General features: G+C 38.4%; 1 protein-coding gene across 4 annotated transcripts in view; it reads left to right on the forward strand.

The window, feature by feature from the left end:
* The first annotated feature begins 3,579 nt into the window (after positions 1-3,579).
* LOC107586525 (zinc finger protein castor homolog 1-like) overlaps positions 3,580-23,463 on the forward strand; it is an 82,400-nt gene continuing 62,516 nt past the window's right edge. For 3 of the 4 annotated variants that reach the window (XM_016273932.1, XM_016273934.1, XM_016273935.1), the window contains exon 1: positions 3,580-3,884. In XM_016273932.1, the coding sequence (XP_016129418.1) occupies positions 3,836-3,884 (49 nt within the window). In that variant the 5' untranslated portion in view covers positions 3,580-3,835. The remainder of the gene's footprint in view (positions 3,885-23,463) is intronic. The other variant, XM_016273933.1, reaches the window with a different exon arrangement.

Here is a 23,463-nt window from a genome sequence, read left to right on the forward strand (position 1 = left end):
AGGCAAGTTGCAAGGATATTGGTTGTGCACGCACGATTGAACCCCTGCAGCTGTCATCGTTAGCAGGTACGGAGGATTTTAGTGTATTCCGCAAGCATTTGCTCAGTCAATATGTTTCCCTTTGCCATTTAATTATTGTACTCGTGATCGTGGCATCTAGGGGGGAGAAGAGGGCTCGGATCCACCTGCACACAGGATACTGGCTCGCTGCTCTCTTCCTGGACCACCTCCATACCCAGAGGTTGACTCCTCAAAGCAGGAGCCCATAAATGAAATTAAGGTGTCAATTAGTCAATTATGGCTTAATAACTCGGAGGGCAGACGTTTAGAAGCAGAGCGTACCTCAGCTAAGTTCATTTCCTCTGGTCCAGGAGTCTTTCGTCCTGGCCGCACGTCACTCTTCCAACCAGAGCCGCTGAATAAAACCTGTGCTCAGTTAATTTTGTTTTCCGTTAGGTATCTTTTTTGGATCGACAATTTCCTCTGCTTGTTTTATTTGAAGTCACGTTTATTTATTTATATTTATGTTCCTGCCCCCTCCAATGCAGGGATGTACTTTTTTCTTCCCCAATTTGGCTTTAGAGACTTTTATAATTTAGTAATTAAAATCTTTGATAGGCTTTTGAAATTGCATCTAATTGAATTTAATCGGGAGATGAATTTCAATTTTATTTGATTACTGGGACCCCTGGCATAGGTATTTATGGAAAAAACTCTACAAAAATATGCTGTGTGGGCTAAGATGGCATAATAAAATTAGAGATAATCAGATTTCTCTGTCGTGAATTTCGCTCTAATTTCACTATAATTTTCCATTAGATAGCTAGTTTACAAATATTTGCTCATCTGCGATGGGAGAAGCTATCTGTCTAAAATGATTATGGTCAGGGCCTTCAGAAATGTGGCCCTTTCTCTCATTCCCTTTTAAAACCAGATTGCGAGAGACCGAAATTAGGAAGATTACATTATGACTGTCTGCATCCGGGAGAGATACTGAAATGTAATGATGGGAGGCAGGGGATGAAAGCTGCTTCAAGACAAATGTTTAGACTTTTAAGTAATGTTTTTTAAGTGAACTGGACATGTCAGCCTACCACTAGATAGATGTGCACCTTTCTTTGCACCAGGAACATCTTTAACCTCTTTTTTTTTCCAGGCCCATTTTCATTTGTTTGCAAAATGATGATAGGGTTCATTTAATAAAGAGATTTTCATTATAAAGATCACCGCCACAAGTCGACCAAATGGTTTATGATAAGTAACTTCTGACCGCTCCTTTTGGAGATATGCCCACATTTTGGTATGCAATACGCTTACCCTGGGAAAAATTAATATATAATGCTATCCAAATAGACATGAGGGGGAATAATATCCAACATCACAGGCTTCGCTAGAACAATACAAGGGCATATGCTTTCTCAGGCCTTCTTTTCAAGCCACTGCACTAGACTCCAGATTTGTCATATTCAATTTCCTGTCAATTTCACAATTGAGATTTGAGCGGGAAAAAAAATCAATTTTAAACCTCTGTGGGAAAGCTTCTTTTTCAGGCCAAGGAGATGATGATGATGGTGATGGTGATGATGCTCCCTTTTCTGTCTTTTTTATTTCGTTTTCTTTTTCTCGTCCACTCAGTCTGTGCCGTCCCACTGGCTGAGACAGCGAGAGGGTTCAAACACAATCTAACTCCAAGCAAAGGTCAGTTTTCTCACTCCGCATGGCCCCAGGCCCTAGGCACAAAAGCCCCTCAATTCACATCTTTCAACTGGGCGCTGGCTTTTGTCCCGGCGGAGCGAGGCGCTTGGAGCGGGCGACCATCAGACCAGCCCCTCCTGGAGTGCACGGTCAGGGGCAGCTAAACGTCTGGCCCCTGCATCCCTTTGACGGATGTAGCCCTGCCATGTCACAGTCCCCCCTCCCCGCTCGCCCCCATGCCCTGAGCATACCATCATAATGGGCCACATCAAACACCATTCAGCTCCTCTCCGAGAAACAGAAATGGCAGCTAAAAGAAAAATGATCTGCGAACACTGGCCGTTCCCTACCGTACAAAGCGTTCCGCTGGATCGGTGCACGCTCGTTGCGCGTCTTGTTACGGTGTCAGTCAGCGCTTTGAATGTGCTCGACACGTGTTGCTGTACTAATTCAAAAATGTCCCGTGCATAAAGATGGCATTATGTTGTTTTGTTGCAAAACTTTTATGATGTTGGCAGAGATCGATAGGTGTGGTGCGTCTGCTGATATTTTGCATGTTTAGGGTCTGATGACTGACTGCGCTGGCTCTTCCCTTCTGGATTATTGAGTTTAAGGTGGGAACATTTTGCCATTGTTGCTTTATGAGTCATCCGCATAATCACTAAATCAACCAAAACCTGTTTTATGCTCACAAATGAGATGTAACAGTTTGCAAACAGGAACTTGAGATTGACTCATTTCTCACAGTTATGAGACAGTACCCAGAATATGCATTTCCCCTTTTTATTGGGCTTATTTCTCAGTGCTTTCAAGAAATTAAGCTCATTTTGTTTTGGCCAAAACTTGGCACTTCCTGCCTGTTGTTTACTCATATTATTTGTGATTCAAGTTGGAAATGAACATATTTCCAAAGTCGACTGTGTTTAGATAGAAATATGCTGAAAATATGCTGTCCGGGTGCGCTTTTGCATGCCACAGCGGAAGAAACTGCCAGGCAAATAAGGGCTTTGTCTTATAAAGTATTCATTGTCACCTGGTAACGGCTGCCGTTTATCATTTCACCTGAAATTGAAATGAAAACTGATACCTTATCAGAGGGACAAGCACACAGAGAGCAGGCAAAGATGAATGAAGAAGAGAAGGAGGGAAAAAGGGAGGGAGAAGAAGGGAACGGGGGATGGGACATGTATGGTTTTTTTCCCCTTCCTCGTAATATACAACCAACTGTTCCGAGGATAAGGTTACTTCACCATGTGAGCACTCTTAAATACTTAAGTTTTTTTTTTTTATGAGGAAACTTTAAAATATGCAATAAAATGTAACTGATACTATCCTTTTTTTCTTTTATATAACCACTCTAGTTTTACACGAGAATTTGCTGGTATGCTTTTTTTTGCACTATTCCGCAAACTTCCTGTTTTCAGTAAATAACACTCATAAAATGAACTGCGATAGTCAAATGCACAGTAGGCCAGAGAGGGTCTTTCCCACAACACGAGATAAACAAAAACCAGAACACTTTGTTCATTTTAAAACAGGCATGCTGTTATCATCAGAATCGCATGCAAAAATGTCCGACTGATGTATCTAATGTGCTTGATATTTTCTCTGAGCCTTTGAGTTTTCCCTCCCTCCTCATTTTCATGGAATCGTAAAAGGCTCCTCCCCGAGAGACTTGAAAGGCTAGAAGAGCCCAAAGATGGGAAGGCCAGCCCACTAAGGGGAGGAAAAAAGTGTACTCAGGTTCCTCCACTGCTGTAATTTCCTATCTGCCTATTCAGACATCGCCAACTGCTTGGTGTGTGTGTGCTCGTGTACAGGAGCAGAACCGTAGACCGAGAGAGAGAGAGAGAGAGAGAGAGAGAGAGGCAGGAGGAGCAGTCGAGGAAGGGGCCGGCTCTGTATTCTCTCACCTACCCCCCGTCAAACCACAGGAGGGAGGGGCCAAGCCAAGCTGCCAATCAACCTCACTCGTGGCAGCCGGCATTATCTCTGCTACAAACTATTGACAGATTACATGTCAAGGAGTTTAGTACATGATTGAGAGCAGAAAAGACGCTTATTGTCAACTTCTTTTAGTTTTCCTTTTCTCACAGACCAGCTTACATCTGATGATTTTCAAACAGAGTTCAGTAATATTATGAAAGTTACATGCTTGACAGGATTTAACTTCGACTACCCTGAATATGGTAAGTGACCCTCCTCTCTAACCTTTCTGTGTGTGTGAATGGGAGTGTCCATAGGTGAGTGTTTTAATATAAAATATGTATTGAAAAGGGAAGTTGCTCTTGTTTTAAGTGTCACGTATCGTCGCTGTGAGTTTACTGTACCTTTATTTATAACTGTGTGACAAGCTGTGAGAAGATGGCAGTGTTTAATGCGATCACTCTGTCGCTGAGTCCCCTGTTTTCTTTTCTTACTTTACTCATGCCTCTCAGGAGGGGAAGAATTTAAGTAGACTACTTTCATTTTAAACCTGGAAGTAGTTGAGTTTATTTGTTATTTTGACATTGTGTATTTCTCTTACCTACAGGCGTTCGGCGATGTTTGAATCTCATATATCTGTGTTTATTAAAGCAGTCATGTTTGTCTGAGGTCAGGGGATTTTTTTTTTTGTTATTATTTTTGTGATATTGATATAACTTTACGGAGGCACCGATGTGGCATAAACATACATAGGCATGTAAAAATATTAGTGAAGTGACTGGTGTGGCCTAGGGGTTTGTTGCCAAGGGGACTGAGTAAACAAAATGCTGTAGTAACATTGTTGTGACACATGTAAGGGCACACAGAACAGATGATATCCCTCTCCGTTTTCCTTGTTCCTCCGTTTAAGGATATTATGAAATTGATATCAGTCATACTGTCCCATCCTATTTCCTAATTTCATTACCAAATAATCTGGCTTTTGGAGCTTTAGATACTATTATAAAATCAGAAATTGCCAAATGTTCCTGAAATAAATATTGCTGTTTTAGCATAGTACGTTTAGATTGTGTGGTTTGAGTTTGTTGGATTTCTATTTCAGTTTAGTCTTAAATAGAGTTCCTGGAAAATTCAACTTATTTGTTTTATTAATAGTTTTAATTTAGGCCAGAATTGTAGTGTTTATTCACACACTTGTTTGCTTGGCTTTCGATGTGTTTTACTCGATGCTGTTTTGGTAGCGTTTTAGACGTCACTTTGACACTTATTTGATTATATATTGTGGTGTGTAACTGCTATATGTTTATTTAATATTTAAAAATAGACATTTTATATTAAATGAAAAAAAATAGCTACATTTTACTTGTTCCAAAATGTCACTTTTTAAAGTTTTGAAATAGGATTGGTTGTTCTACACACACACACACACACACACAAACACGATTCGTTTTTTTAGCTTGGAAAATAAATACACACATACATTAGTGAATTTTTCCAGTGCCAAAAGTAGATTTTGTCATAACTGAGAAATTCAATCAATAATTTTAGCAAGTTATTGATATGATATCTTCGTCTTTTTGCCCTCAGGCAAGAAAGATTTTTTTTCTTGACACTAATGAACACTGTTTGTTCTAAAAGATAAATAGTGAAAGATGAAATTACACTAAGTGAAAATAAATGTTATTGTGGCTTCTTTTAAAGAGCATCTCTTGAACTTTAAGAAGTGGCTTCAGATTAATTACGTCATATTTATCAGAAACTTTTTGTTTTTGTGTTTGTTTGTTTTTAAACAGGATAACAGTTTGCTTTCTGTTTTATTCTAAATGAGGCACACCCTAGATTTTTTCGAATCGTTGTCATTTTGCTGCATGCCCTCTGTTCAGATGACTGGAGTTATTTTATTACTCCAGCAGGTTTTTTTTCTTCATGTCGAGCGAAAGCAGTTTTAGCCTCTGTCCACTCTGAGCACCTTTACCAGTCGTCTGCAAAATAGGATCAAATGAGGAGGAAAAAACAACCCAAGGTCTGCAGCCCTCAATAACCTTTATCACAATTTAGCAACAACCGAATCAATTTGATGTCTTAAGCAATAAAAAAGGCTGTTGCTGTCCTAATTCTGCAGCTCTTTGGATGACAGTAAATTTACATTTTTTAATTAAACTAGCTGGAATTTTTATGAGGGGGCTGGGCTATGCTAATGGGAATGTTGTGTGTCGCAGATTAACAGAGTTTTGAAGTACATTTGGAAGGGGGGACATTAAAGGGGGAGAGGATGCTAGGCATCCCATTTAACCCCTTTTATGCTTATTTTTCCTGAGGGACCCTCGGCACACCCGACCGCTGGGAGAGGCAAGAGCGCTCTTTAGTGAAGGGGTGATCAGTGTTGCCATATCAACTCATGCATATTCTTTAAATTATAATCTATAATTGATGACACGCACAGATGACAGAAGAAAGGTGAGCTCCTCTTAGAAGGACATCTGAAATGCATGTTGTACATTTTGAGTCATTTGAAACAAAAATCACCTGAATAAAAAAAAAAATTATTTTGTTAATTTGTAGAGTTTTTTTTACATATTAAAATATGGCAAAAAAATTACATTTACTAAATTATTTTTATGTAGCTGTATTTAAATGTTGAATTCATTTAGCTCATTCATAATTTTGTTTTACACAAAATGCAGATTTATTACAGTTTAATTATCAAAGTTGATATATAAATAGTGTAGTTTGTTATTTATAATAATCAGTGCAATCTACTGTAGATTTAACTGCTATACTAGATGCATTTACTTGTTTCATTTTATATATGTCTGTCTTATAAATAAAAAAAGCAAAGCAATGACAGAGAGAGGGCGACTGAGTCTAGCTTGAGTTTCCTGATCAGTCACTGGTCCCCCACCATCAAAATGAACTTTGTCATCCTAATACCCCAACAGTCCCCGAGCTCACAGTCGGGCAAACGATAACGGAGGCTAATACAGGAACAGATCAATCTCTAGGCATGTGATCGTGATGCTTATGAGGTCTCTCTTCTCTTCTCTTCTCCTCTCCTCTCCTCCTGTGCATTCATGCAGACACCAGACCCTAATTAAAACTTCAAAACCTTTCTGTCACTTATATATATGGTCTAATTGATACTGTGCTAGAAAACCTTGTGGAATGATAAATCGATCACAAATATCCATAGATTTACATGCTTAAAATATGCAGTTTTTGTAATTGTAAAATTTTGCTGTATAATAAATGTAAATTATTATATATTAAATGTATTAAACAAAATGTTTTATTTAAATAGGATAATACTAGATAAGGTTTCCCATATTAATGTAAACAAATACATCACAGTATTATGTCTTTGTGAATAAGCTGGAATATTATTTGAGTAATGTTATAATTTCCAAGAATGTAATTTCCCTGGCTGTAAGCAAATCCAGTTATGAACATAGAGTTCAGGTGAGTTGTGGTATCATTTTCAGTAAAACAAAAGTCAACTATACAAAGAGAGAAAAAAGTGTAGTACTATCCAGGTACCGGTGCTTCACAGGGCTTGTGGTTTAAGTTTTGCATCTCACAAAAAAAAAAAAAAAACCTTTGCATTGTGCTGCTATCTCGCGCTATCTACCTCACCTTTTGCAACGAATGTGCCACACGATTGAGAATTTTATGATACGTTTTCCCCCCTTTGGTACAGACACAACATCGAGTTTTCCTGTTTTGGCACATATGGTTAGAAAAGTTGTGGAAAGGTCTTCCTCTTCACGCAGGGCCTAGCAGAATGGCTTCATTTCACGTTTATGATCTTCCACATGAAATTCTAATTTCATGCAAAGTAGGGGAGACAAATAATCTGCGGCAGCTGATACGGCATATAAGAGGGGAAAAGAAGAATATGAAGAAGCAATTAGCACAGTGTGGAAGACTTTAGTCTGTTTGTCTGAAAGCTTGAGCTCCAATGGCCTCGAATGAAATTTGCATGCTCCGCTTATCGGCGGTCCCTTATTATGCTGTCTGAAAGGAAGATTAAGCCGGTACAAAATGTGGCGACTAATCCTTTTAAATGTGGCAAGGGTCTTTAAGGTGTGAACAACCCTGTAGGCAGGTTTCAGGCAGGGTTGTTAGAGAGGCTACCGTGACCCGCTCTTGACGGCTGAGTGCAGCTACAGGCTTAAGCCACTCTGACGAGTTCCTTTAGTCTGGCAGGAGTGGAGAACGGCAGCTGGATTGCAGTTAAGGGACCGATTTGCCCGAGCTGATGGATGGGTGTCTTTAGCTCCTTATCTCGGACCTAAACACACAGGTCACATGGGGTGAGGTGGACGATAAGACTAGAGCATTGCTTTTCCGGTGGTCTTGTGTGAAATCACCGTGTGCATGTTGCATTAATCTCTTGAAGTTTAAAATGTGGAATTAGCAAGTTCCTTCTCCTCTACTCAGTCATGAAAATATTCACTTATTTGCTGATTTTTTCCCCCCTGCGAAACAGTCCTCAATTTTTTTTTATTCTCCCAATGATAAGCAAGGGAAATGAACATCTTCCCTGTTGCCTTTTTTCCTCGGAGATTGTTTGCGTTAGAGAGCCACAGAGCTGATATCCTGTCCTCTCTGGTAATTGACTGCAAACAGGGGTGCTTGCGTTTGAAACCTCCCTTGCCGTGATTCCTCTGGTTGTGTGTACTTTTGCCTGTGACATTCTATTCACTTGGGTCAGTAGCAGGCAGCAGCAGCAATAATTACAGTCTGTACATGATAAATCTGAAGCCCAGCTGTTGCGTTCTCTCACAGCCTACATACTAAACCGACCAGAGAAAGAGAACAAGAGAGAGCAAAAGGGGGCTCGGGAGTTTGCTGTTTGACTGTTTTTTTAACTCTAAGTTGATAGGATTACATGATTCTTGGACCCACACCTGTTAAGAGGCTGTTAACAGAGCAGTTGGCGGTCTCATGGCTAGAGATTAGAGATTTTTTATACTCTTCTATGTGTCCACTTTTGGGGATTTTTGCCTTTGCAAGAGGAGTTTTAGGACTCAAAGCTGTTCTGTCCCAGCCCCAGACTTTTGTTAAGACCAAAGGGGGAAGGCTAAGGTGTCTCTTTGGCCTTTGTGCTAGTTCATACCCTTAGTCTGTATGAGAAACCGACCGCCTGCTCTTGCTCATTGGAACTGTCTGGATGACAGGTGTGGATTTGGCGTCCTTAAATTGCTTCAACTTGAATTCTAACAAGGCATAGAGCTAATGAAAAAATTGTTTGCTTCAATTTTTATTTTACTTATTATTTAATTATACATTTTTAGTTTTCTTTATTTTATATTTTGATAAAAATATATTTGATAATAAATTTTAATATAATTATTTTAAAATATTTTTTATATTTAATGCTTACTTCAAATTGTCTGAATGACATTGCCTCAGACAACAAAATATTAAATAAAATCTTGTGCATTTTAAATATACATACATATCAAAGCGCTAAAAAAGTGGCTTTTATTTTATTGATCGAATAATCACTCTTTTCAAGTGAAATGAATATTACGTTTCAAATGATAAAACTCTATATTGTTTATATATTGAAAAAATATATATATACTACTCATACTAAAAGTCACCTTGACACCAGTTGGTTATTTTGATAAAAATGGAAAAAAAAATTTTTATATAATTATTTTAAAATATTTTATTTATATTTTATGCTTACTTCAAATTGTCTGAATGACGTTGTCTTAGACAACAAAATATTAAATTAAATCTTGTGCATTTTAAATATTCATACATGCATATCAAATCGCTGAAAAAGTGGCTTTTATTTTATTGATAGAATAATCACTCTTTTCAAGTGAAATGAATATTAAGTTTCAAATTTTAAAACTCTATATTGTTTATATATTGAAAAAAATATATGCTAAAAATCATACTAATAAATCACCTTGACACCAGTTGGTTAAAAGTAATTGTTAAAAAAGTGTTTTCAGAAAATTGAAGTTAGCTCTAAGAAAAGTTCTAGCATAATTTGTTTTCAGATTCCATTTGCTTTGATATTTTGTTATCTAATGCAATGGCATTCACACATTGTAAGTGTCAAAAAGTGACTTTTTGCAGCCACTGTATATTTTTGGAACGACCAACTTACGAAATGAGTCAAAACCCGTGCAAGCACTGTGGCAAACGAGCCACCTGACACCAGGCTTGCGTGCTATTATTTGTGCAATTTTATGTCCATCTATTCATACACACTGAGTAATGAATGAAATGGCATGTTGGGTTGTTGAAGGCAGCCTTCATTAAATAGTGTTCCAGCATGATTTAGATATTTTCCAACACTGCGCAGACCACGACAAATGCCATGTTACAGCTTGCACAACCAGCAGACATAGAATGAAAATACCTGTTCAAGTCTGCCCAGAGTTTTTTTTTTTTTTTTTCCCTCTTTCTTTTTTCTTTTTTCTTTATATCTTACATTATGCAATCTGTGGTGTAGATCCCTGGTATGTGTGGATTGTCTGAAACCATAAGGCAGGTAGGGGAGAGATAGAGTATGCTAATGGCTTGTTTATTTTGCCTGTATGCTACTATCATTGAATACCATATTTGGATTTTGTTAGTCTCAGTTACTGAGCCCAGAACCTTTCAGAGGGGTTCCAACACCTGTCCTGCCTATTGTGCTAGAATTTTCTATATTTGGCTTATGGTCAAACTCATTGGTTGGTGCAAAGGGGGAACATTTGTCAAAGTCGAGGGCGAGAGAGAGAGACATTACCTTCTGTAGTGATTTGGAAGGCTTTAAAAAAGGGCCAAAAATTATTTCCAAAAATTTATTTTACATAGTCTTTGTGATAAGGAAATCTACAAAAAATATTTAATCTAAATACATAATTGATTTTTTTAATCTATAGTTTTACAACATGTCTCTATAACTGTATTTTTTGCAACTAACAGTAATCTTATATTAGAATGGAGGGAAGAAATTTTAATAATCGGTATGCAGTTGGATTTGATTGTCTTGATAAATAATCAGAGTATCACGATAAATAAGAGAATATTATGACTTTTAAACAACCGAGCACTGATTGTTCTGAAAGTGTCGTGTCCATTGGATGCCCATCTGAGCTTCTCTACAGAGTGAAATAACCTACCCGGCCCTTAATTGTTTGGAAATATTGTAGGCCCCTTTTCACCTGCGTGTGCGCTCCCCTCTCCCCTGATTCATTTCAGAGACCGTCCTCGGCTGCTGCAAATGGCGTTAATTTTTTTATTACCTGTTTGACTCTCCAGCCTTATTACTGTAGCCCCTTAATGTTCTCCGTAACCGTGGAAACCAGATGAATAAACGTCCGCAAAAGAATATGAGATGATTAAACAGGTCATCCTTGCAAAACAAATTCACTTGGTCGAGTGCAATTTGTGTACCAAGCGCCTGTCTTAACAGTTTGCTAACAAGGGGATTGTTTGCAAGGGTAACGGGAAGAGAGAAAAAACTAGGGAATAATGATAAACTAGCTCTGAACATGAAATAATCTGTTTAGGAAAAAAATATTATACTTGGGAAAAATAAAGCAATTTAATTGTAATGCGTCAGCTTAAAAGCCTGTGTGTGTGTGAATTTCTATGAGTTAGTCAGTCTTTGACATCTTTTTGCCCATAGAAAGGAATGTTTAATGTTCACAAACATGCACATTTGGCTCAAGCACACGTATTACAAATCCTACAGTATTTGAATGGTTATCTCCTATTTAAGGTATAGACTATACATTCTGGGAGGTATGTGGATAGTACGTGAAGACAGGGGACAAGATTCATGTCCTAACGGACCGTCTCGTATGAAACACCTCCTGGCTCCGTCTTCGGACCCTTTAATTTTTAAAGTTTTCTCCTCCACCCTTCCTCTCTTTCTTTTCTCCCATAGTGGACTTGTTTTGACCCCTTTTAAGCATATTTAACATGCAATATTTCAACTCACTATGATGGTTTGGTTGCTCTCATCCCTGTAAATAAGAGACTAGCCTTTGCCGATTTAGATATGTAAAGATAGGGCAGAAGCCATGGCCTGAATTAAAGCTGTGTCTGTGTTCTCAGCGAGACCGCTAATGACAAACGGTGGCCATGCCGTGGTGATGTTGTTTATGGAAGTACGCCACTCAAGGGTGTTGGCTGTTTACACTGAAGCGCCACTTTCCCTCATTCTTAAAAAATAAGCCCTCTCCCAATCGTCTATTGCGTTTAATTCCCCCCTCCCGAGTCAAGGGGGTGTGGATTGGTACTGGATTTGAGGTCTCTCGGGGCGAGAGCGTGGCACATTTTGAGAGAGTACTGCTGCCCCAGCACTGGGGTGTGTGTGGCAGAAACTGAAAAGCACTCGTGCATTATTGATGTTTTAATTTGTGCAAATGCCCGAGTCTTTGTTAAGTGATTATAGAGCTGTAGAGATAAGAGACAGGTACTTTGGGTAGAAACAAGAGCTGGTGCCCACTTTGTTGGCCTAGTTTAGGTGCATTGCTTGGCAAGGTTCAGCACAAAAATGTCAATGTGTCAAAGATAAAAAAGAAAAAGAAAAAAAAAACCTGTTGATCTTTTGTACTTTTTTCTCAACTACACCTCTCCCATTTATGGTACAGTTTTATAGGTCTTTTACATCCCTTATCAAAAATTATTTGATGTAAATATAATAGAACTGACCTGAAAAGCCCCATAAGCAAATATTGTGTGTGTCACGCCAGCAGCTGACCTTGGGAAAGAATGCAAAGTTATAATACCTCACACTAGAACAACAAACCCATAAAATAATGCTACACAAAGTGAGCTGGTTTAGGTAAATAGGAGTGAAGGACTTCGCTTTTTTCAAACCTTGATTAACAGGAACATGCGATCATAAAGTTTTCCATGACGTGTCTCATTGCTGTTGTAACTGGCAGACGGATTGTACTGGCTCTATCACTGCTGTGCACAAATAGAGTGAATCAACAGGAAAAGTGAAATATTGTAATTATGCTGTCATGCAAAGCACACACACAAGTGCGAAGTCACTTTTTCAAATGAGAATTATCACATCGTCAATAATGCTGGAGGGTGTTCATGTTTTTTTTTTTTTTTTTTTACTGTTTGTGTTTTCAGAAAAGGTGTATGTGGCTGTGAAAGAACAGTGATCGAAAGGCCATAGTTATTGTACACTGTTATTAAAAACATTTGAATATTTAAATCACCATTTTAAAAGAAGATATAATGTCTTAGATATTTCAAGCACTGCAAATATTTGAAGAATTTGTTCTGCACACTCATTTACTTCTATGGACTTCTATTGTTTTAAATGAAGGTAACTATAATTACTAAAGCTTGTGATATAAATACTGTAGCTTAGTATGCACTATATGTATATTAAAATGATTAATTATATTAATAAATAATCAAATTATTAGTTATCATTTTATATTACATTGTTCACATTATTATTTATATATATATGCGTGAAATTTACTTATGAATATTTTTTCCAATTGAGGATGTCCCCAGGTGTTTCCAAATGGAGGTTTTGTCCGTTTTATCTAACTTCTGTTTTCACTGACATCATATACAGCACAATTAAAGCATGTTCCCCACATACAGCCTGTCATCCTGTTGAAATGAATCAATGTGCAGTTTGCTCTCAACGGCCACAGCATGAATGAGGCTGAGAGAAGCTCTTGCAGCTTTAACAGGGAGCCTGTCTTTCATCCTAACTCACACAATCTGACACTCTCATAGACGCAGCGCTGGTGGCTACTTCCACTCACCGTGCTGGAAAGACAATAGCCACGTCCCATTTGCGCTGAAATCTGCATTTAACCTGTCTCATGAGACCACTGGCATAGTATGGGAAATAAAAAGGTACGATTTCTCAGTTGGGACGAGAGAAGGGAAGATGTTAGTTCTGAAATTTAGGGTTTCAGTTCGGTCTGCAATCTGACCCTACTTGATAACAGAACAAATTTTCCTTCGAACTTAATAGGTACTTGAACCAATAGGGCTGAAATGAGTGTGCCCTAATAGACTTTGTGATATTTGAAAGCGGTATTTTGCAGAAGTAAAAGAAATCTCCCCTCCCCAGGGTGAAAGCTGAGCCCACACAGGAAAGCGAGCCTCTATTTTAACGTTTTTCTCTGTGGCAGATGACATTTAGCCCATCTATTGGATCACATATCTCACATTATCTCTTATTTCACGAAACCTAGGCTTAATTAATAATTGATGCAAATGATATAATACCACTGATAGAGAAGAGATACATTAAGAATTATCCACAAAATTGAAGTTATTTCATAATTTTGGCTAAGAATAATAGAATGATTATTTTATTTATTGGGTTCATAGTAAATTAGAACACTAGAAAATGCTGTTTTCATGTAGAATATTTAGCATTTTTAATTTTTGGCCACATTCCCTGTACTGTACATGTTTGGTGGAAACTTGATTCACTTCTGGTAAGCAGGCTCTGTATATTCTCAGCCTGAAATGTATACTGTATGTGGTGTGCATGTTGAGGCAGTAAAGGTTTTATTTGGTTCCTGTGCACCTAGAATGTTCTGCACTTTCTCACTGGCTCACAAAGAGGTGCTATGTGCTGTAATTAACATCTCGGCAGACTTATATCACTTTGCCTCTATTTTGTAATCAGCAAAGGTTTTCTCAGGTGAAAATACTGACATATCCCAATAATTAGAGACTGAAGTACACTTTTTATGATGTGCATATTTCCCAACCAGGAACTGGGTGAGACAGGGCTAAAGAGAGAGAGAAAACAACTCGCGTGTTTTGGCAAGTTGTTTTACATATCAAAATTTTTTTCTCCCTCCTGTGTGCTTTGAAATTTGTTCTCTGTCTGTAGTGAGCTGCCATACAGAAGATGCATTAAAAGTGTCATAACTCGCATAACCCGGCCGGGCTAAAATCAATTGGAATGGATAGTTAAGCTGGTGCTAAAAATCAATGAGCAATTCATGTCCTTGATCACACGGTGTCATTTCTCTCAATGTTAGAGCCCAAAGCCTAGCAGAGCATGACCAGCCCTCCCTTTGCAGATTACAATACATATTTATCTATATTTCTTTATTTGTGTTCTAAATTTCTGCATATTTCTGCTGCAGCACCTGAATTTGCAAGCCAAGTGCATGGATGTGCTAGCCTCTGCCATGTGTAAGAAGAATATCCCGAGTAAGAGAAATCTTATCTGGCCAATCTGGGCTGAACTGGATGAGTTGCTATCTCAATCAAACACTTAAAAATAGCTGAGTGTCAGATTTCAATGATCATAGTCTTCTTGGCCTCTCAAAATATTGCAATCAATTTGCATGGCATACCGAGCAATGGGAAGGCTACCCGTCCGCAGGTCCCGTAATGGAGGGCTGGGGGCAGGGACATGGCCAGATAGATTAGGAAGATGAAAAGTCAGTGTTTCAAAATAGTAATTTTGTCCTTATTAATGCCATTAGTGTAACAGTCAGCATGCATCAAATCAAAGGAGGAGAGGAGTAGCTCAGTCCCTTGTTGCGCCACTGTGACGGGACTGTGTCGAGAGCGATTTGAGTGTTTTGTGTTGACAGGTGAGGGTTTATTCTCTCCAGTCTTCACAAAACAATGCCATACATCTTTCTGATACATTGTTTTTTTTTTGGTCCGGTAAAGCTTGCAACATCATGGGTTCATTTCCCAGGTAAGGCAAGAAATGATCAAATGTAAAAAACATCTTGAAGTAAATTTGGATAAAATGTAAAATGGTTTCATTAAATAACTTATTTTTGATCAAATCACTCAGAAATTGCTAGTACATTTTTACAAAGAAATTACAAGTAACACAATGAATTAAGTGTGAAATTTTGAGAGTAGAAAGACTGAAGTAGGATTTTTGTCTAAAACGTACTCCAATAATGTTTTACAATTTGCAAATAAAAAATCTTTTTTGTTTTTTTTAGATTTTGGGTTGACTGAACGTGAAATAATCTGAGATTACAGCACAAAATGATATCATTCACATCAGTCGTGTAATTATCATGCAAGAACGAATGCAAAATGAAGGGAGGAGAATGGACACAGTCATCCACGACGGTTATGTGCTGCTGTTAATAACGCAGGCCTGTTATTGAACACAGTTGTGATAAAAGATGACTACAAATGACATTTCTGTGTCCAAGACCCGATGGAATCGATGTCTGTTAACAGGCTTGTGTCCACACGCTCATTTGAGAGAGAAACCTTAAAGTCACCTCCTCCCATTCAGCATTTGGCAAGCAGCTACAGATATTTTTCACCCCCTCCTTTTCTGTTGGTATAATTTGTTACGTGTTTGTGTAGCCTTTCAGAGAGCAGTTGTTTGGCACAACAGGTGTGGCTCTTGTGCCTTTTTTCTGACTAATGTTGCAAAGGGCACTCAGTCATAGTCATAGGGTGAATGCTACGGATTTAAAGCAAGGGCCTTCAAAACAGTTGTCTTCTGGGATAGAAAAAGCTGGTGAGCTGAGTGCACATGGGCAGTTGACTCCCAGTGGTGAGATGAACTGGAGCAGCTGGGCCTTTTTTTTCTTTTTTTTTTTTAAAGGGGAGGATATTTTTTCCCCCTTGTTTCCAATAAAGCATAAGAGAATGTTTGTGGCAACTGAGGCTGTGGGGTGCTCATGCCAGAACGAAGTGGTGCAGTTGTGTCTTCTAGAAGGGCCAGAGAACTTGCCTGGCTCTCATAAAACAAATTACAGTGATATTTCTAATTCTTGGTGGTATGGACATCATTATCATTCATGTAATTTCAAACATGCATGACTTACTTACTTCTGTGGAACAAAAAAAAAAAATATTTTTTTGAAAAACGTTTTTGCTCATATAATGAATTTCAAACAACACTGGACACCTTTTTTTAATTTTGGGTAAACTATCCCCTTAAACATCAATGTAAATAGCCATTTGACTTCTGTAATGTGATACATTTTTAAATGTAAACAAGACATTCTATGAGAGTTTTTTATTTTGATTTTGTCTGTCGAGAAGTGATTGGATGATGGAAAGTGGGTGTAGTATATCCTTAGTGGCCTTAGTGATGTCATCATGCAAGGAAGTTGTTTGCAAGTTACATTTTGACTTGATTTCTTTTGAATAACATGCACAGATTATTCATTTACAATAATTGCATTAAAGTATGTTCTAATTTCTTTTTGCGTTTACATTATTGAAGTTTTTGACTCTTTAAGTGTAACTGCAGTAGGTTAAGTACAAATTCACATGTTTCTTTTCGGGAAAGCACCTCTTAGTAGCTTCATATTTGCCTCACCGTTGTCCCTCTTTTGCTTTCACTCTCTTTTTCTCTCACTCACTCACTCACACACTCTCTCTCTCTCTCTCTCTCTCAATCCATCTGCATCATGTCGATCTGTCAGGCTGCCAGTGTCTGTTCCAATTAGATTCCACTTAATACACGTAACCTCGATTAACACGCAATCAAGCTCAGATAAATCACATCCTTTAAGTCTCCCCCTCTGCCTCAGTACCGTTGCTGTGCATCACCCTATTTTCTCTGCAAGCACATACACTGTTTCAGATTCTATAAAGCAAATTTGATACTAGCATCTTGGAAACCTTTTTTCGAGTTTGCTCCATGAAGATATATGTCTCAGTTAGCATTGAATATTTATCTTTCAGGGTAATAAATTTTCAGTTTCAGATTCAAAAGCTGATTGACGTGAGGCGCATACCAAAATAAAATGTTTGGAGAATTTATGTATGTGTGAGTAGATAATTCAAACGGTTTATGAGAAAAAAAAAAATTAAATCAAACAAAAAAATAAACGCATGAAACGAAACAACCCAAGGCAACAGAAAGACCTGCGCAGCACTCTGGAGTCTCACTTTATTAATCACGCTAAAAGTGCTAACATTGACATGTTTAACAGATTAGAGTTTTAATAACAGGCCGGGTTAAAGTGCTAGCGCATCGGAGAAGATATCCTGTCTGACGTGAGTTCCCCTCCCTCGACTGTGCGGCTTTTGCCGATGATAAAGAGGGGCCGGATGGAGGCCTGCCCTTGTGGGGACGAGCCGGAGGATTAGGACCTCACCTCCACATCACATACTGCTCATTATTAACTTACACTACAGGGAGCCGCTGCCCTCGACCCAGCAGACTCACAACTCAGGCCGTAGCCCCTGAAAGTAGTGAGATTATCGACGTATCCATATAAATACCTGACTAGTTTCATAGAGGTGCCACATTGAAGCACCAATTACTTTCTGTAGGTTTAGATGGACAATGACTGCTGGCCTGCGCTGGGTAAATAGAGCTGGGATTTAAAATAAATTAAGCAATGAGAAAGGCTCAGGTTGATCCTTTTCTTATCTCTAGTGCTGAGTTGTCGGCTCCAAGCTTTTTATGGGACTTTGGTAAAGCCCATGTGCACAAGAACAGGGACAAGTGCCTAAGATTCGCCATTCCTGCATTAACATTCAGAAAAACAAGCTGTTTATAAAAGGAAAATATGTTAGAGTTGTGTGATTGCTCACAGAAAATCAGACAAATGCGTTTAGTAAGCAAAAAAGCAGCCTTTTTCTTCATAGACAAGCCCTGTCCCTTTAAAAAAAAAGAAAAAAGAAAAACAAACTAGTTTTCCCTCAAAGTTCAGATCATCTTTTTCCCCCCTCCTCGTTCCCAGAGAGAAATAGGGAATAACACTGATGAGTTTTAGCAGCTTCAGCCAGGCGATGGGCGAATATAATAAGTGTTTTCGCAGACGTCACCCTTGATTATCTCATCGAGGCATTTTGGGTGAATGTGGTGGATTTAGAGGCTCCTCTATTGTGCTGACATCATCACTCTTTAACAAGCTACATTAAATCACGGCTAAAATCATCCGAAACTCTCCTGAACAATGAGTGTCTGGGCAATTTAAATGGAAAGTCTGGGGTTTAAACTTTTTTTTTTTTTTTTTTGTGTGTAGTATAGCATGTCATACATTGTAAAAAGAGGGAATTGGGGCAAATTCCCTTTCTCATTAAATAATTGGATAAAAGGAAAACACTGTTTTTCTATGTATGTGCAGTCAGATGAACAATGAGGGGACAGTTCTCCAATTCACTGTTTATGTTTCTGTCTTTATGCTGTTTTGTGCATGTAATGAATGTGCCTTTGTGCTGTTATTTTGCAGCGTGTGGTGTCACTGCATGATTTGAATGTAATCATATTTTATAATCTTTCTTTGGAATAACAATTTTTCTGAACACGCTATGTTCCACAATCTTACAATAATACAATAGAAATTTGTTCCACTGCCATAACTGTTTTGTTTTTCAGCACCCGATTTTTATTTGAGAGATCAAAAGGTCTTTATTTTTATTTTTAACTTTTATTTTTTATGTATTATAATTATGTATTTATGCATTTTGGTGGTTTTATTCAAAGCGACTTTGCATTGAGCATTGAAGGTACACATTTACATTTTTTCAGTTCTTAAAAATAATTTTATATTTATATCATATTAAAATTTTATATTTGATTTACATTTAGATGTAAATTCTGTATCTATATATATAATACTCTTTAATGCTCTCTATAAATAATATTTGTCTTTAAAAAAAACACACAAAATATCTGTCCTGCAGCATGGTGTAGATTTACATGAGCGGAGAGGAAAGCCAGTGACAGGCAGACAGATTATTTAGCTCCGCTAAAGTGGACTGGTGGTCTATGATCAGGGCACTGCTCCCACTTGCTGTTCCGAAGGTACGAGCAACCCCTCGTTAAAGAGGAGCGCAGGAGAGCAGAAGCAGTGGAGGTGCAGCGGAGCTGTTTAAGAGGCTCAGCGTGGGCGGAGTGGAGCGAAGTGACAGAATTAGGCAAGCCCAAGTGAGCAGGGCTGGTAGAGAAGCACTGCTGGCGTTCTGAAGGATGCAGAACTGCTGCTCAACACCAGCCAGCCAACAGAGACCCAGTGCCCCCCTCTTTCAGGGTCTTCCTCCATCACTGTCTCCTGATATTGCAAATGAAAGTTTAAAAAGTTTCCATTTTACTTTTGCAATGTAGCATATTTATGAACAAAACAAGATCATTAATGAGGAAAAAATTGCTGATTTTATCCATCTGGAATTGACTGTGCAAAGTGGTTATTTTTAGGACTTTGGAGGGATGGTGTTTAAAAAATATATATATTTTAATAATTAATTAAGCTTTTTTAATAACATTTGAATGCACAGATGAATCAGACCAGAAACCAGACCAGTTTATTGTTAAGCAAGATATTATTAATTAAATTGGGTCAATTTTGATTTCAGTAAATGTGGATTTGGACATTTGTCAAAATTGGTAGATTTTAAATCGTTTTGGGGGGCAAAATAAAGAGGACATGATAGAGGGGTACAGGTTGTCTTTAAATTTCCCAGGCTTGGGTTTAATGTCCCAATTAGGACACCAAACAGTAGACAGTTGCAGCTGCTTGGCCTGATTTTGTAAGTGTCACAATCCTTCTGAAATGAAACCCTGCAAATAAGTCTTTTCCAAAGTCACTTTCTCTCAGCATCATCACCAGTGAGGACAGCGCGAGAGGCGAGCAGCTGAAAGAAAATATGTTTAGCGTGCACACAACAAATCAAAGCTCATCCCAGTTAGTCAGTGTTTGCGGCTTTGTATGCGTGTGGTTAAGGAAAGTGAGGGCAAACAAAACGACGTGCCATGCGAGAGTCAGCACTTTGTGTGTCTGTGCGTGTGTGTGGATATCAGGGTTGAGTGGTGATGCTTGGGGATGTCCATAGCACCAGCGAGGGCATGCTTTGATTTTGTCATTATTACAGGACCCTAGTTATTTGAGCAGAGCTGGGGGTAGATTCCATGGCCAGCCCACTAACTGTGTCTGCATGTCCTTAATTCCTGTTGATGTGCAGGCCTTGGGCACTGAGTGTGATGGAGAGGACGCATCACTAGTGGAAATTATTGTATGGCCTTTGAATATCACGTTGAAACTACACTATCACGTTGATAGCTGCTTGTTTGGCCCCGTCTTAAAAGGCAGGAGACCCAGGTTGGGTATATTAGTGCCCACCGTCCTGCACTGCCTTAATCTACCACCTGGCTATTAAAAAAATTATGTCATAACAACCTTTCCTTACATTTAACTTTTAAATTTTCAGATTTTTCAGTGAAAACAGTGCACTCAATTAAATTCCAAGCAAAATGCAATGAACCCATAACCTCAGGTTGACACTTTGATTTTTTTTGTGAAAATTTAATTGCAACAATTAAATTTAAAGCGTTTTAGTGGTTTGTTTATTTATTTATTTACAGTGTGATTTGCTGCAGTGATTGTTTGATACAAGGACTGTTTGTTTCCGTTTGAGGCAGATTTTTTGTTCCTGTTTAAAGAGTATGTTTTGGTTAAAGATTTTTGTACATATTCAGTTTTTGTCGGTTGTAGGGAACAAGAAGTGAAAAGTTGCAAAATGACTGATTTACTGAACTTTTTGTTTGTACAGGCCTGTTATAACTTTAATGTCAAGTAGAAAGAAGTCTCTTATGCTCACCATGGCTGCAATTATTTTCAATAATGTAGTGTAAAAAAGTAATATTGTGGAAAAATAAATTCAAAATAACTTTTAGATGTTAATATATTAAAACAATTATTTCTACTATTATGAATGTTGAAAACTTTTGTGCTGTTTAATATTTTGGGGAAATTGTGATTTTTTTTTTTCTTCTGCATTCTTTGATAAAAAAAATCGTACTCAAAAGAACAACATTTATTTGAAATAGAATTTTGATTTTAACAATTTTGAACCGTAATGACAATAAGATATGTTACTTTTTAAGAATAATTCACAATGGACAGCTCTTCTCGTCTTATTTAAATGCCCCCTTAGAAAGATCAGGTGAGGCTAAAATTAATCTAATTATATAGGACTTCTGATTAGTTGACTAGTCGTACAGGCAACCCACCGTCTAGTCAGTTTTAGAGGAGTGGTAGGGATGTCCAAAACTAACTTTTGCCTGTTAGTTTTGGACCTCCCTACCACTCCTTTAACACTGAACATGTATATGATTAGAGAAAGACAGACAGACAGAGAGAGCGAGGGAGAGAGAGATAGAGTGAAGGGAAAGAAAAAAAACAATCTCATCAGGCGAGAGGCCGTTTGCTTAGCAAGAGCTGACAGTCTTTGTGTATGTAAATGAAGAATTTAGACTAATGGAGTTGAACCATTTCTAATTTTGTGATGGCAAGAGGATTTTGATTGAAAGTAATTAAGCAAGCTAGCTGTAAAATTAATTAAAGCAAAAGGAGGGGGGATTTTTATTGGATTGGATAGCGATATAGCTGCTGTCAGGCAGGGGGACAAATGGGGGTGACCTGGATTCTCTGCCCTCCCTCCTCCCACTTGAGACTTTTATGTCACTTTAATCTCCTTAGAGCGGCTGGTGTGCATTTGTTCGAAATAATCAAGGAAATATGGTCAGAAATTGTCAGCTTTCAGATCTAATTTACCTGACAGCCTCGCGAGTGTGGACGCACAAGTGTGTCCGTGTCGGTGCGTATGTCTGCGTGCAAGGTTTTTTTCCTGTCTCCCTCTTGTCCCTCTCTTCAGCTTTATGGAAAATGCTTTTGACAGTTTTGAGACATCTTGACTCCTTGTTTAAAAAAATGACAAGGAACTTGGTCAGGTTGAGATGAACCCTTCAATGGGCCAACGCATCATGGCTGAGACCAACTTAGTGTGTATTAGTAGTACATGAAGTGTGCACTTTTAGGATATTGACAGTGTTTCAGTTCATTCAAGCCCACCTTCTATGAATGTTCAGACTGTCTGATGGAGCAACATATTGTTTTTACCAAAAATGAAACTCAAATATTCATTATTATAAAGGTAAAATTTGAGGTAATAAACAATGAAATACTCATAATGATCAATGAATCTCAATATTGGATGCGCTTCACTGTAATGCTACATTTACAGGTTTACAAACATTTACATTTACAAACATACAGTTTACAGGACATTTTGAGTCACAAATACGAAGATCTGTGAAAGGACAATTTTTAGTTGAGAGAACCTAAAAATCTGCATCAATTTTTAAGTTTTCTCAACTCATTTTATACAGTGTATATGATGCACATTTATATATACTGTATATATATATATAATAGCAGTACAAGGTAAGATCAGTTCTCTCAAGCAGGGTGGCATCTGCAGGCCTTGTCCCATCTGAACCCGAAAAAGACCTCTTCATTATGGGCCGTCATGTAGAGTAGCAGCCCTGAGGAAGATCAAGGAAAAGGGGGGTGGAGGTGAAAAGCTAACGTAGGGTCCCAGTGAGGCTGGGGTACAGACCGGTGCCTCTAACGGGATTAAACCCCTCTGAAAACATTCCCTCATCCTTGTCCCCAAGAGCCCCCTTCCGGCCCCCTTTATCAATTAATATAATAAAAGGAGGAACAAAGAGCTTCCCTCCTCTCCGTAATTAAACTTGTCCATCTCTGGAGGACCGTCACTGTGACGACCCTCCGTAAAAACCGGCCAGGATCATCAAATCCCAGTGTAAGTCGCAGACATGGGAGCGGACATGTGGCCTACACTTGGATTGGTAATGGATTGAGTGGTCCCTATGTATGCCATTACTGTTGAGTGGAGGGTGATATTAACCCCAGCGTTGCCCACCGAACTCCACCATTATGACATCATGTTTTCACCAGCACCTTCCGTCACGAGCTCTCAGCTCCTTATCTCTCCTGTCACCATGTGTGTGAGGCTGTTAACAAACCTGTACTCAGAGTGGAGAATATCAGGAGCTTTGGAGGAGAGAGAGAGAGAGAGAGAGAGAGAGAGAGAGAGAGAGAGAGAGAGAGAGAGAGAGAGAGA

The sequence above is a fragment of the Sinocyclocheilus grahami genome, unplaced genomic scaffold, assembly GCF_001515645.1.
Source record: "Sinocyclocheilus grahami isolate Dianchi unplaced genomic scaffold, SAMN03320097.WGS_v1.1 scaffold83.1, whole genome shotgun sequence".
In the NCBI taxonomy this organism is placed as follows: Eukaryota; Metazoa; Chordata; class Actinopteri; order Cypriniformes; family Cyprinidae; genus Sinocyclocheilus; species Sinocyclocheilus grahami.